The following is a 15,965-nucleotide window of genomic DNA, read 5'->3' on the forward strand; positions in this document are numbered from 1 at the left end:
GAATTGGAAAAGGTGCAGAGAAGGGCGACAAAGATGATACAGGGGATGGGACGACTTCCCTATCAAGATAGGCTGAAGAGGCTGGGGCTCTTCAGCTTGGAGAAAAGGCGGCTGAGGGGAGACATGATAGAGGTCTATAAGGTAATGAGTGGAATGGAACGGGTTGATGTAGAGTGTCCTGTTTACGCTTTCCAAAAATACTAGGACAAGGGGGCATGCGATGAAGCTGCAGTGTGGTAAATTTAAAACGAATCGGAGGAAATATTTCTTCACTCAACGCATAGTTAAACTCTGGAATTCGCTGCCGGAAAAGGTGGTTAAGGCGGTTAACTTAGCGGACTTCAAAAAAGGGTTGGACGGCTTCCTGGAGGAAAAAGCCATAGAATGTTATTGAATGGACGAGGGAAAACAGTAGTTCTAGGATGGGCGGGACAAATTGCTTGTTCTTTTAGCCACTGTCGGTGACAGGGTGCTGGGCTCGATGGACCCTTGGTCTGTCCCAGCATGGCGATGCTTATGTACTTACATGAAAGTAAGGTATCAGAAATGTATTTCTTTTTAGTGGTGATAGATTTAAAATGATATTTTTTGCCCTTATTGGTCCTATGCTATTTTGATGTATATGTTTAAAATGATTGTTAAACTATTGTGTATTCTTTTAAGGAGATTGTTTTGACAGTAAATCTTTTCTAACTTTAAAATAATGCTAAGCTTATTGAGGATGAAACAACCTGGCATTGCTGGTGGTTTCTTCACTGGGCAAAAAACAACCTCAGACACGTTAAGATTGTCAGCTCTAAACATTCTCTTTGTTTTGTATTCTAGGAATGGATTGAGGTTTCCTTTAGAATGACTAAATATGTAGAATGCATGTATAAAGCATTTTCTGGTGAAGGAGCAATCCATGCTGGCTGGTTTTCAAGACAGGTTTCAGTTTAATCTGTATATTTTACCATGTAGTGATTCTATAAAGATTTAATCTGCAAGTTATATTCATAGGTGTACTATGTTACTTGATCTCAGAGCTTGTTTAGATGTTCATTAAGAACTTAGTGGTAGGGTTGTGCATCAGGTTTTTTTTTGTTTGTCCATTACTGTTTTATTCATTTTGCTTTTCCTAAAAGTAATTGTGGGAAGTAGTTCTTCCTTGTTGACTCTAGCATTGGGATTTTCATCCATGTTTGTTGAAACTTGTGTGCAGGCACCAGCCACATTGACAACAGCACACCAAGACTGAGGCAAAGTGGTACAAAGAGATTTATGAACATAGCATGGCGTAAATGGGGCAAGATGGCTGAACAGTGCTATCAATACCCCAGGCACTGTGAAAGGAACAAAGGTTGTACCAACAGTGGCAAGAGGACCCCAGGGCACTATGAGATGGACAAACAGAGTGGCATGAAAAGCCAAAGGCACCAAAAGAGATGTAAAATGACACATTCTTATGAACAGCCCAAGGTACTATGAGAGTGGCAGAGTAACAAGAGCACTAATGTATTGCAGCACTATTTGATTAGGGCTTTAAAAAGTATTGCCATCTTCAAAACTATTTGAAGATCCTGAGAAATGATCTGCACCCAATATGGTTTCACTTTTGTCTGGTGGATGGAAGAAATGTGGCTTACAGAACACTGCGTAGGGTGGGGGGCCCAGATTCGTGAGACTGAGAGGGGCATAATCAAAAGGGACGCCCAAGTGTTCCTGGGAACGTCCTCGCAGGATGGCCCCGTGAAGGAGTGGGGAAACCCTTATTATCGAAACAAGATGGACGTCCATCTTTCGTTTCGATAATACGGTCGGGGACATCCAAATCCTGAAATTTCGGTCGACCTTAGAGACGGTCGTCCTTGACCATTTCTGATTTTCAGCGATAATGGAAACCGAGGACGCCCATCTCAGAAACGAACAAATCCAAGCCATTTGGTAGTGGGAGGAGCCAGCATTTGTAGTGCACTGGTCCCCCTGACATGCCAGGACATCAACCGGGCACCCTAGGGGGCACTTCAGTGGACTTCACAAATTGCTTCCGTGCATAGCTCCCTTACCTTGTGTGCTGAGCCCCCCCCCCCAAAAAAAAAACCCACTACCCACAACTGTACACCAGTACCATAGCCCTTATGGGTGAAGGGAGGCACCTAGATGTGGGTACAGTGGGTTTCTTGTGGATTTTGAAGGGCTCACATTTACCACCACAAGTGTAACAGGTGGGGGGGATGGGCCTGGGTCCGCCTGCCTGAAGGGCACTGCACCCACTAAAACTGCTCCAGGGATCTGCATACTGCTGCGAGGGACCTGAGTATGACATTTGAGGCTGGCACAAAATATTTTTAAAGATGTTTTTTGAGGGTGAGGTTAGTGACCAGTGGTCATCTGGTCAGTTTGGGCACCTTTTTGAGGCTTGGTTATAAGAAAAAAGAGACCAAGTAAACTCGGCCAAGTGCTAGTCAGGGACGTCCTTTTTTCCATTATGTGTCGAGGACGCCCATGTGTTAGGCATGCCCAAGTCCCGCCTTCGTTACGCTTCCGACACGCCCCCAGGAACTTTGGTTGTCCCCGTGACGGAAAGCAGTTGGGGACGCCCAAAATTGGCTTTTGATTATGCCAATTTGGGCGATCCTGTGAGAAGGACGCCCATCTCCCGATTTGTGCCGAAAGATGGGAGCCCTTCTCTTTCGAAAATAAGCCTATGAGTCTCATATCTTGGATGATAGACTGGTGTTGGCCAATGGATCATAGAGACCAGGCTTTCTTGCAGTTGAGTTATAATGTAAAATGGGTGGTATACACCACAAAAGGCTAAATTGGGTGAAACCAAGCCAAGTAGGTATTAAAGCTGTACCAACTAGCCTCTTTTGCTATTTGGATTAATACAAATAATTGAATAAAGTAAAACACAAGGATAAACCGCTGAAATATGGTGGGAAAGTGACACAGTAGTCAGCAAAGTAGTCAACAATATCAAACACCAATTGAATAGTTCTAGCCCAGAAAATATACAGTGAAAACATCCTAGTGCAGGATGTTCCCTGAGAGTCTTACCTTAAAATGTATAGCTGCTTATCACCAAGGTAATCATCACTGCCTGTCCACTCAAAAGTAAACGAACTTGAATGTGAGCCTCTGTGCTGGCGTAATATAGTTCCCAGCCGATGAATGCGGTTGACGTAACGTTATCGTGAGTGATGCTACTGCATGCTATTGACGTCACAGTGCCCGTGATTCTGTATGTGTATTGCCAAATGATATATAGGTGTAACTCATTAAAAAGTCTAAATCAACACGGGCTATGTTTTGGCCTTATGGCCTGCATCAGGAGTCCAAAATATATCTGTGGGAACCAATTCCGTAACTGCTAATCTTATTCCAAAACAGTAAAAAGGACTTCTACAAATAGTCCCATAGAAAACCTGATAATGTTTGGTCCCATACAGAGTCTCGCAAGTGATTTTGTGATGTCATTGGCGCCAGACTCACCTTGTGAGTGATCCTTTGCCACATTGGGCACACAAGCTGGCAGTCTAGCCAGACCCGGCTAGGATTGCCCAACATTTTCTTTCTTGCTTACCAGCCAACTTGCCCAATGAACACATATTCTCTATTACAGGGAGCATTGTGCCTCATTGTTCAGTTAGTACCAGAGTTGGTGGAAAAGCTAGTGTTTCTAAAGACAGATCCTGTTTTGTTTGGTTGCCTCAGTTTCCATGCGAGTAGGAGGAGGAATGAGTATAGAGTTCTACTAAAACCCCATTGTCTACATTCTGTGAGGGCAAGTCTATCAATGGGCGCCACAATTTAGATGCTTGCTTGCTGCGGGCAGTGAGCCTATTCTATAAGAATACTTTTGCATATGATTTCTTATAGAAGTCTAGCATGTTAGCATTGTGGTGCCTGAATGTAGGTGTGCACATTTAGCGACAGGACTATGGCTAGCAAAAACGGGAGCACCTAAATGCAACATTTATATGCCTAAATTACAGAAATGTGTAAATGTGAGCCCTGCCCATGCCCCTCCCTTGTGAATGCCATATGCTGCTCTTCTCTGCTGCTCTCTATGATGGTATCTCTGTAGCACCACTATTAGTGCTGCTTTTCCGCCTCTCTCAGTACTGTGTGGTCTTCATGCCACTGTTGCACCTTTTGCCTCTCTTCTGCTGACTTGGATGATTCATACTGCACTTCTTTTTGTACTGTTCTATGCCTTCATTCTGTTGTGCGTGCTTTAAATCGAATCACCTGACCCATTTCCTCCAATGAAGACCGGTCAATAACATCACCCCATGTTTTTACATGGCCGCAGCCCAATGTATTTCACCAGTCAGAGTCCGAATTTCAGACCCCTCGGGGACACTATATTTAATGAAAATATCCACCATTGCTCTTTGTAATTTAGCAAGTCATCTATGTCTCCTCCCTCCTCAACCCATCTCTATCTTCTTCCTCCTGGGGGGTCTGAATGCTGAAATAGATTGGGCTGCAGTCTTGTAAAAACATGGGGTGATGTTAGTTGTTGAGTGGTCTTTTATTGGAGGAAATGGGTCAGGTGAATCAATTTAAAGCACGCACAGTGTCAGTGACTAAGGAACGTTATGAGTCAGACATTGAGGCAGTGCGTACACTCAATATGGATTAAGGTATGAATGATCATTGAATATGAATGTTTTTATGTATAATGTTAGGCATAGTAATGTGAAGTATTGATTTATGATTTTACTTTGTAGTTATACTGGACCACACCCTGAGGCAGCACTTGTAAAACATGCCGCATGTTGGTGGTGGCATCCGTGTTCTGAGATATGTGTGAGAAAAATGTAATCAAGCATATATTGAAGTAGTTTTACAATTTTAAGAAAGTTTTTCTACAGAAGAAGAAAAGTGTTTTTCATGTCAATGATTGAAGAATATTGGTGAACCATTGGATCATACAGCACATACTATGAATAATGTTGAAATAAATTATATAAGAAATAAATAAGTTTTCTACTTTACTATGCTGCAAGTTTGAATTATTTTTGAAGTGAGATTAAGTAAAGATATTGCTACAAGTAAGACAGAAGATAGGAGTTGGACACAGCTTGGAATTCATATGTGTTATTAGTGTCCCTTCTAATATATAGTGATCTATGCAGGGATCTGTACTGGCACCGGTGCTATTTAACGTATTTATTAATGATCTGGAAAAAGGCCTAGGTGTCACTGTAGACAATATGCTGAAATCTTCTGCCCAGTATGCAATGGCAGCAAAAAAAAGCAAACAGGATGCTAGGAATTGTTTAGGAAAGGGATGGTAAATAAGACTAAGAATATTATAATGCCTCTATCATTCCATGGTGTGATCTCACCTTGTATTGCGTTCAATTCCTGGTCACTGTATCTCAAAAAAGATATAGCGGAATTAGAAAAGGTTCAAAGAAGAGCAACCAAAATGATAGAGGATGTAACTTCTCTCATATGAGAAATACTAAGCAGGTTAGGGCTCGTCAGCTGGGGGGGGGGGGGGGGGGGGGGGGTTGGAATGATTGAGGTCTACGAAATCCTGAGTGGTGTAGAGTGGGTAAAAGTGAATCAATTTTTCATTGTTTCAAAAAGTACAAAGACCAGAGGACACTCATTGAAATTACATGAAAATATTTTTTAAAACAAATAGGAGAAAATATTTTTTCATTCTACGAATAGTTAAGCTCTGGACCTCATCGCTGGAAGATGTGGTAACAGTGGTTAGCATATCTGGGTTTAAAAAAGGTTTGGACAAGTTCCTGGAGGAAAAGTCTATAGTCTGTTATTGAGATAGACTTGAGGGAAGCCACTGCTTGCCCTAGGATTGCTAGCATGGAATGTTACTGCTAATTGGGTTTCTGCCAGGTACATGTGACCTGCATTGCCTACTGTTAGAAGCAGGATACTGGGCTAGATGGACTATTGGTCTGACCCAGTTTGGCTGCTATTATGTTCTTAATTTTTAGGAATACCCACAACCCGCCTATGCCCCTCCCATGGCCACGCCTGCTGTTGCGACCTGCACATTAGAATTTACATGTACCAATTTATAGAATATGCTTAGAAAATTGCATACGTAAATTCTAATTAGTGCCAATTGGTGCCGATAATTGCTTTTTAGTGGACAATTATTGGTGCTGTTTAGCTTGTTAAGCAATTATGTTGCGTGCACAAATCGGCTACATGCGGTGGTTTACATGTGCTGTTTAGCTTGTTAAGCAATTATGTTGCGTGCACAAATTGGCTACATGTGGTGGTTTGCATGTGCAGTATTAGTTACCATTTATAGAACCCGGGGGATATTGTCCTAGGATAGAGCTCTTTTTCTTCCCTTTTCCTATTGTTTCCTGTCTTTAGAATTGTGATTGGAACTGCCTCCAGTTGTGAGGTAGTTTTCATGGACTTGTTGTATATTACCTTGTTGCAAAAATAAAGAAACATGATCTTATCTCTGGAGGCCTTGTGAATATATATATATATATATACTAGTAAAAGAAACCCGTTTCAAACAGAAAGGAAACTGGCGCTAACAATGTTACAGGGCCCCTTCCCCCCCCCCTCTTCTCCCTCCCCTTCCTCCCTTCCCCACCCCCTCTTCTCCCTCCCCCTCCCCCCTTCCTCCCTCCTCCTTTCCCCCCCTCCTCCCTTATTGGGGGGTGGGGGGGGTCTTGGTTGGCAAACTGGGACGGTGTGGCTGTGGTTTGTTTTTTTCCGTTGCGAGGCTGATGTATCCTTCGGACCATGTTGTTGCGTTTTGGTGTGTCTTTCTGATAGAGTTTTTGTGTGTGTGGGAGGAGGGGCGAGCGTTGCTGGTGAGCTGGGAGCATGTGTTGTGTGTCTGGGAGGGGAGTTGTGAGGGAGGTGGCGAGTGGCTTGCAGGGGGGTGGTAGCAGCGGCAGTACTGGCAGTTTTTATTATGGCGACGTTGGGTGCGGACTGAGGGTGGGGGTGCGGCATAAGTTATCTGAGGTGGTTTTCGCCAGCGCCGGTAACGGCAGTGTTGAGGTTTTGGACGTTGGCTGCGTGGGGTGCCGCATGTGTCTCTGAGGGGGGTTTCCCGGCAATACCGGCAGTCTTGAGGCCTGTTGTCTTTCTGCTTCGGTGAAGTTCTGTGTGAATCTGTATCCGGGCACGCCGGTTGCGCTATTCTTTGAGTCCATTGGTGTGCCTCGTGCTGCTATCGTGTGGTTGGTCAGTGCTGCTTGTGATGAAGCACGCTAACGTTCGGACAGGAGATGGGTACAGCGTTACAGGCAGCACGAACACACACACACACACATATAATTTGCTTTGCTTTCATATTTATGAAAATAACAATTTTGTTTAATAAAAAATAATTCTAATCAAGAGCACCCATATGACATAATTCTATTGCTGAAGGAAAGCTAATATAGTTTTCTATTTGAAATAGCTTTCAAACAGGTGTGTAAACATACTTAGTTTGCATGTACACTACTCAATTTTTTTAATGACTTAGATTTAAAATAATATTTTACGGTACATGTGAAAACACTAATTGATTGTGTTCGAGATTGACCATTGTAGCTATGGGAAATGTTTATATATTGCTTACCTTATAATTTTCCCAGTTCCTGAAGAAATTTATGGATCCATCAGTTCTTTTTTGAATAACTGCCCAGCCTCCAGGATCTAGGTTGTTTTCACACCAAACTTGCATTGGCCCATTGCTGTTATCAGGTTTAATCAAGTATATCCCACTGTTGGCATGTCCAGCTTCTTTTGCTTGCTTACAATCTCTAAATGGGCCTGTTTGAAAGGATTGAAAAATAGCCAGTGTTGCATAAATATTCTATATATACTAAATGGATATTGCATATTTTGAACACTACAAAAAGAATGTTCATCATAGCTAAAAGATAATGTTGGCCAAAATACCCTCTTTCAATTTGGGAAAATCTACTTGCTGGCCTGAGTGAAAGTGATTAAACAGCTCTATGATAATTTGGAGGAGTGGCCTAGTGGTTAGGGTGGTGGACTCTGGTCCTGGGGAACTGGGGAACTGAGTTCGATTCCCACTTCAGGGACAGGCAGCTCCTTGTGACTCTGGGCAAGTCACTTAACCCTCCATTGCCCCAGGTTCAAATAAGTACCTGTATATGTAAGCCGCATTGAGCCTGCCATGAGTGGGAAAGCGCGGGGTACAAATGTAACAAAAAAAAAATAGAGAAGTGTGCATGTGGAGGTTTATTGATCTAGTCTGCAAAAGCCTAGTAGGCACAAAAGTGAAAGGTCAGACCTAATGTTTCCACCTGATTCTGGTAGCATCAAATTAATGAATGTTTCACGTTTCTGACACATTTATATTAAAGCTGAAGACTGACATCTCATGAAGCTGACAGATAAATTGAGAGAAAGTCAAGTTTTGTTGTGATTAAAATCTGACTGTAATATGCTGATTTTATATAATTAACAAATGTGTTTCCCAAGTCTGTCCTGGAGTACCCCCTTGCCATTCAGGTTTTCAGGATATGCACAATGAAAGGGAAATGGGACTTATATACTGCCTTTCTGAGGTTTTTGCAACTACATTCAAAGTGGTTTAAATATATTCAGGTACTTATTTTGTACCAGGGGCAATGGAGGGTTAAGTGACTTGTCCAGAGTCACAAGGAGCTGCAGTGAGAATAGAACTCAGTTCCCCAGGATCAAAGTCCGCTGCGCTAACTGCGGTCTCTCCAATATCTTGTTGAAACCACTAGAAACAGCTTGTTTTGTTCAACTGGTGTCAAGTACCATCTGTATAGGAGTTTATGGCTGTTCTTCTTTATCACTACTAATATTGAGGGTTTGTCCACGGCTTTCTATATACCTCTCTGTTGCTTTTCCAATAATCATTCTCCTCAGTCTTTTCCCCATGCCATCATGTAGCTTAACCTTTCAAATTCTCTCTCTTATATATTGCTATATGGTTCAGAGATTAACCTCTTTGGCAATTTTTCCTCAGTCTGTTCAGATTGGTATAACCTTCTTTCAGCTCTGCTTGTCTATACCATGCAAATAGTGAATTTCTTGAATATATTGGAAATTGTGCTTCTTAAACCAGTGGCGTAGTCAGACAGCCAATTTTGGATGGGCCTGAGCCCAAAGTGGGTGGGCACAATATTTTCTCTGTCCTGCCCTACCGCAAAATATAAATACATTAGCTAATAAGGATCCTCAAGCTCTGTCAGCTGAATAATTTCTCTGAAGGTGGCCAGAACTCTCTTTTACCAAACTTGGCAGGCAGCAGCAACATCCGTAAGCCACTGATGCCAGCACCCTATGCATGCTTAGCTGTCGGTGACTCAAGCATGCTGTCACTGACTGCAGAGCTTGGTAGAAGGAAGTTCTGGCCATCTTTGGAGGAAGCCCTCAGCTGGGGAGGCTTAGGATCCCTACCAGCTATACAGCAAGGGTCAGAACTGGTGTTAGACATGCTAGGGCTCCCTCCCTGATCCCCTCTCCTCCCTGCCTTCCCTCCATTTCCCCACCTGCCAAATACAGAACAGGGGATCACATAACAGAAGTAAAAATATTTAGACAAAAATTGAACTCAGAACCCCCAAAAGTTAAACTTAGCATGTACTGCAACACTGGAGAAATAAAAATAGAAATGGATTTCCTTTCTCCTCAACACGATACAAACACATTTGCTTTGTAGATTTCCCAAAGCCAACATATTCCATTTAAAACATTCAAAATACATTGCTTTTTTCTACCTTTTTGTGGTCTGTACATTGTATTTTTCCATCATGTTGGTTGCAGTTTCTTTTCGGCTTTCCTGTCTGTCGTTTTCTAATTCTCTTTCAAGCGGCTGCTGTCCATTTGTCTTCTTTTACCTTCACTACACCTGCTTCTGACATATTGACTGTTCTTATTTTTAGCTCTTTCCTCTCTTTTTTCTTCTTTCTGCCTTGCTGTCAACTCAAATTTCACCCTCACTGTTCTCCTCTTTTTTAGTTTACAGCTACTTATCAGATTTTCATCTTCTTCTCTCACCCACTAGCTTTTCCATTTCCCCATCTCACTTCTTCCTCAGCCCTCCATTCCCTTTCATTACCATATTTCTATCCTCTGTAATCACTATCTTTTTATTTATTTAGTTATTTAGTTATTCATTCATTCATTTCCTTGCCACCCTCTTCCTCTCCCTCCTGGCCTCTCCCACATGGTTCCACCATCTTCCTTCCCTCTACCCTTCTAGCCCAGCATCTGTTCTCTCTTTCTCCCCACCCCACTCTTGTAACCTTACATCTCTCTGCCCCTTCTCTCTTCCCCCCCTGCCCTCTCCCCCATGTTCCAACATTTCTCCCTCTCTCTCTTCCCTCACTCCCACTGTCCGGCATCTCTCCATCACCCTTCTGCTCCTGAATCCAACATCTCCTCCTTTCTCCCCTCTCCACCTCCTGTGTTTCTCTCTCCCTCTCATTCACCCCCAGGTCCAATATATCTCCCTCTCTCCCACTTTCTACCATTTCTCCCTCTCTTGTGCCATGGGTCCAACACTTCTCTTCCCCCCTCCCCCCATGCAGCATTTTCTCTCTTCTTCCCTTCCACTGCCATGTCCAACATTTCTGCCTCTCCCCCTCCCTTGTGCCCCATCCAACATCTCTCGCTTCCCCTTACAGCATCTGTTCCTGCCCTCCACCATCATGTCCAATTTTTCACTATCTTCCCCTCCTCACCACCCCCTGTCCAACATTTACCATCTCTCCCTTCCCACTACCCCTGTGTCCAACATTTCTCCCTCGTCCCTCTCCCCTCCCCATGCAAGATTTTTTCCTTTCTTACCCCTCGCTACTCTATGTCCCACAATTCTCTCTCTCTTGCCCCTCTCCACCTCATGCCCCCCATGCAGCATCTATCTTTTGGAAAGAGACCTCCCCCCAACTCTCCCTCTCGCTTCAATGGGGCACCACCCTTAACAGCCCCGGTATTGGAGGAAGCAGGCTAAGCTCCGATCCTGCATCTGCCTCCCTTTCTCTCAGCGGCAGCGCTTCCGAGACTCTGCCTACCGTCGCCACGATCCATCCTGCATCTGCCTCCCTCTCTCTCACAGCAGCGCTTCCCAGACGCTGCCTACCGCCGCCATGATCCTGCATCTACCTCCCTCTATCTCAGCAGCAGCGATAGTGATTCATACATGCTGCCTCCTGCTTCTAACCCGGAAGCGTCTCCTCTGTCGCGTCCCGCCCCCATTATCACAACTTCCTGTTTCTGTTGGGGTGGGACGCGGCAGAGGAGACGCTTCCGGGTTAGAAGCAGGAGGCAGCATGTATGAATCGCTACCGCTGCTGCTGAGACAGAGGGAGGTAGATGCAGGATCGTGGCAGCTCAGCCTGTTCCCTCCGCTGCCGTGCTGATAGATGCAGGATCGTGGCAGCTCAGCCTGTTCCCTCCGCTGCCGTGCTGATGAAGGTGCTCCACTGCTGAGTTGGCCTGAGCCCAAACTGGGTGGGCCTAGGCCCATTCAGGCCCACCCGTGGCTATGCCCCTGTCTTAAACTATGTTCATTTATAAGAGATTAAAAAATTGTAGATCCTCATCTTGCACAAATCGTGTAAAGGTACTAAGATGCTTATTTTTAAAGCATATAGATTTACAAAGTTCCATAAGTTAGTGAGGCTACAATGGGAATATCGTGAAAACTCCAACTGTCTGGGTGTGCCCCGAGGACAGGGTTGAAAACCCCCTGTTCTAGCTTGCTTCGTTGGTTGTCGCAGAGCAGTCATGTCTGATAAAGCACTAAATAATTTTGCCAGGAGCACCATAAGTTAGGCGCTAAGGGCTAGATTCTATATATGGCGCCTGAAAATTCTGCACAGAAAAAAAATACGCCTAGGCGTATTCTCTAAAGCACACTTATATTTTATAGAATAGGCTTAAACTGCCGTGCAGTATATAGAATATGCCTAGCGCCTCTCCATGCAATCAAATTTAGTCATGACCATTTACGCCATATCTTACTTGGCATAAATCCCGATGCCTAAATTAGACACAGAGTGGGTATATTCTATAACAAAGTGCATAGATTTTAGAAATGCCCATGTCCCGCCCATGACCATACCCCCTTTCAACAATGTGACTTAGAATTTAAACATACCACATTACAGAATACACTTAGTAAGTTGCGCGTGTAAATGGGCTTTTTTGTATAAAAAAAATTTTCAGTGGGGCCCGATTCGTTTCACCTGTCGGTTGTAAGAGAAGTTTAGTCAGCTTGAGACCGATACCCCTGTCAGTATGATCCAACTGAGTGGTTCCTGATGAAGCCCTGTTATGGGTGAAACGAATAGGGCCCCTTTGAAAATCAGCAGTTGAACTTGGGGGGTTGTTAAGCCAGCATTTATTAAGCTAAGTTGATGTATGCCAGGCTGTAGCTTGAACAGTTTTTGTTACTCAGTTATCTTTAATATTTGTGCTCTATTATGGGCTTTTTTGTATAAAAAATGTTGTGCTCTATTATGGGCAATTTTGCATGATGCTCCTAAAGGTGGAAAAATGTGGGATACAAATGCAGCAAATAAATAAATAAATATGGGCATTTTTGAATGAGTGGAGTAAGGAATATTTACCCCATGAAAGAAACTTGATCACGGGCACAAAAGTCTTTTATAGATAATAGTGTCTTGTTGATTAGACCTTGGCAGAAGCCTTGGTTTCTGAGGGTATTTCCCACTTTCCTCATTTTTTTACATTCATTCCACACAACCCTTTGGATTGTGTTTGGCTGTTTTTCAGTTCTCTGGAGTATTTTGTGCTCTTATTATGGGCAATTTTGCATGATGCTCCTATATGGGCATTTTTGAATGAGTGGAGTAGGGACTATTTACCCCATGAAAGAAACTTGATCACGGGCACAAGTCTTTCAATGGAAGCAAATTCCAGACTGGATCAATGTGTCCTCCTTTTTCAGGAGCCATATGGTAACCCTAGGGGGGGGGGGGGGACCCCCCGCCAGCCTGCTGTGTCTGCTCCTTCAGGTCCTCCCCAGCCTCCAAGGAGGGCCTGGTGCCTGAGTTTTCTCTCTCCTGCTCCTGTCGGGACGCGATCACCCAGGTCCCATTATGAGCAGGACAGAGAGAGAGAGACTCTGGTGCCGGGTCCTGTTAGGATTAACAGCCCATACTGTTTTTTTTTTCATCATAACCCCTCAGGCCCCATCAGCAGAACAGAACTTCCTCCAGCACTTCTCATCTTCACTCTGCCACATTGCCTTCCAAGTGGCTGCTTTTCCACTCAGGCCTCGCATGAAACCGAACATGCGCGATGTGAGAGAAAAGCAGGTGCAGGGGCAGGCCATGTGGCAGAGTGAAGAAAAGCAGCACTGGAGGAAGACTTCTGCTGACGTGGCCTTGGAATCCTGGCCAGCCAAAGTATTTGTGTGTGTGTGTGGGGAGGGGGGGGGGGCAGCAGCCCGGACCCCAGCTCAGGCTCTTGGCGGCCCTGAGCATTTCTTTTGGGGGGGGCACATAATAAATCTGCCTTGCAGTACTGCATTTAAATCTTTGTTACAGTTCCATAGGCTAGCATTTAAGGGGTCTATTTTGTAGCATTAGTATAAAGCACAGCTAACAGGCACAGGAAGCCTTGGTTGAGATTCTACTTCCTTCTCATGCACCCCAACTTCCACCCATCCTTGGCCTAATCTCTGTTTTATGGGCCCTTGAACCATTTATTAGGCTACAGATTTAATTAGGGCATCTCTATCAGCCAGTAATTAGTGCTTAGAAATACAGGCTACTTAGATCCATAAACTTCTAATAACATTAAAATAATAGTAATAATAACTAATTCTCCAAGGACAAGTAGGCTTATAGATTCTCACAGTTGGGTGACACCGACCCAGGACTTATGAATAGCATGAGTAGAGCTTTTTTGGAGCATGAGACATTCTCTACTGCGCATGCGCAAGTGCCTTCCTACCTGCTGCGAGAATGTGGTTTCCTCTCTTCTTTTTCTACCACATTGAGGAAAGGGTGTGTTTTTTTTTACCGTCTCCTCACTTTTGCTTGGTCTAAAAAGCTTTTTGGTGCGTTTTGGCAATTCTTTTTGTCCTTTATTGTGTTACTGTTTGTGGAACCCCTTTTTTTTTTTAAACATTTTCCTTTAGTTTCTAGTTTATTTTGCCCAGTTTTAAGTTTACTTTCTTCTTCGAGGTCATTTGGCCACTTTTAGACCTTGACTTTGGCTGGGAATTTTCCCTTCATTTTTGTAGTGCCTTGCCCCTTTTTCAGTCACCATCACTTTGTTTAATTTAACCAAGGAAGTTTATCCTTCCATGTCCACGAAGGTTCCCAGTAGGTTTAAGTGCTGTACCCGGTGCAATTGGACAGTCTCTGGGAAAGACACCCATTCTTGGTGTCTTCAGTGTCTCGGGCCAACCAAAGTCCGACTAACTGTGTTCTCTGCCTTCATATGAAGAAGAGGACTCAAGTTTCCAGAGAGGCTCAACGAGAGAGGATTTTTGGAGCCAAGTCTGGTTCCTCGATATTGGCATCGAGGTTGGAGGTGTCGGTATTGATGTTGAGCATTGCACCGGCATATGGAGCATTGGTAGGCATGGCTGCTGCTAGACTCTTAGACACTGGGAACAGTGATGTGATGGGTCTCCACCTCCCTTGAGGCCTCCTGTGCATGGCCCCCTGGACCGTCCATTGTCGCACCCGACCCTGAGGTAACGTGGATTTGACATAATCCTAGTTGGCACTGAGGAGCCTCGATGGCGAGCTTCGGGCATCTGCATCAATCACCCTTAATGCATTGTGGCGGAAGCTCCAGGTGCATCGAAGGATTCTGTACCCGAGAAGCATTGGCACTGGGAGGACCACTCCCCCTCCATACAGGCGGTGCCGATACGTCGGTCTCTCAGGAGCCAAGACCCAGCTCCCGTATCTACCCCAGTGGTTCTGCAACCTGCTTCTGAGCCAGCACCCTAGCCTTTCCTGTTGTTGGCCCTTGAGTGCATCCGGATCTTGCTCTCTGAGCTTCTGAATGGTTTTTTGCAATGGTGTGCATTGGCATCGGAGGTGCTTGCGCCTACCCTGCCTCACATTGGTGCCCCACTTGGCCCTTAGCCTGCGGTGTGGTCACTGATGCCACATGTGGCTCCGATGTCAGCTGCCACTCAAGCCGGAACTCCCTTGACGTTGGTGGAGGAAGCTTTGTTGGAATCAAGGCAGGAACTGACTTCTCAATTCCATTCTCGAGGACATGGCTCCTCTACATCAAGACAGGTTCGGTCTCGACAGTAATCCAACTGTGAAAGAACTAGAGCTTGAACCAGTAGGCTAAGGGTTTCAGATGTAAAGTAGGGCCTGATGCGCTTAAGCTTCGAGGGTTGTGAATGATTTGGAAATGATCTGGGAGACATGTTGTTCAAATGTGAGCTGAAGATCAATGATAACACCAAGAATCTTCAGAGTGGATTCTATAGGATAGGAAGTTTGATCAATTGTAAATGAATTGAAGTAAGTGGAATCATACAGGTTAGTAATGATCAGAAATTTTGTTTTGTATCTTTTGGGTTTCAATCTGAAATTCAGATGCCTAAGATCCCATGAGGTCAAGGCTTAGTTTTATTTGGTGTAAGATTTCAGAAATATGTTTACTGTAGGGGAAGTAAATAGTGATGACATCTGCATATATGAAGGTTTTGAAACCTGCAAATTCCAGTCTGCTACCTAGGGGAGACATCATTACGTTAAATAAAATGGGGGAGAGTGGAGAACCCTGAGGCACTTCACAATCAAGGGACCAAGAAGGCGAAATGGAACCTGCCATCTTGATAGTATCTGTGAGCTGTAGGGATATTCAGACAAAAACTGAATAATCCTTGATGTGGATTTAAATTAGTTTGATCTTCCTAAGTGTGTTGCCTATAAGTGTGTCTGATTAAGAGCCTGAAGAAACTAAGCATGGCATAGTGTACATGGCAGAAATTGTGGCTAGGTTCTAAGCATGAATAAATA

At 44.2% G+C, this 15,965-nt stretch overlaps 2 protein-coding genes across 7 annotated transcripts in view; one reads left to right on the forward strand and one right to left on the reverse strand.

The window, feature by feature from the left end:
• Positions 1-15,965, forward strand: part of RALGPS2 (Ral GEF with PH domain and SH3 binding motif 2) — a 677,704-nt gene that overhangs the window by 254,904 nt on the left and 406,835 nt on the right. The window lies entirely within an intron of this gene.
• ANGPTL1 (angiopoietin like 1) overlaps positions 1-15,965 on the reverse strand; it is a 122,489-nt gene that overhangs the window by 9,820 nt on the left and 96,704 nt on the right. For all 4 annotated transcript variants that reach the window (XM_030206443.1, XM_030206441.1, XM_030206440.1 and 1 more), the window contains one exon: positions 7,568-7,761. In XM_030206443.1, coding sequence (XP_030062303.1) covers positions 7,568-7,761 — 194 coding nt within the window. The remainder of the gene's footprint in view (positions 1-7,567; positions 7,762-15,965) is intronic.

The sequence above is a fragment of the Microcaecilia unicolor genome, chromosome 6 (assembly GCF_901765095.1).
Source record: "Microcaecilia unicolor chromosome 6, aMicUni1.1, whole genome shotgun sequence".
Classification (NCBI taxonomy): domain Eukaryota; kingdom Metazoa; phylum Chordata; class Amphibia; order Gymnophiona; family Siphonopidae; genus Microcaecilia; species Microcaecilia unicolor.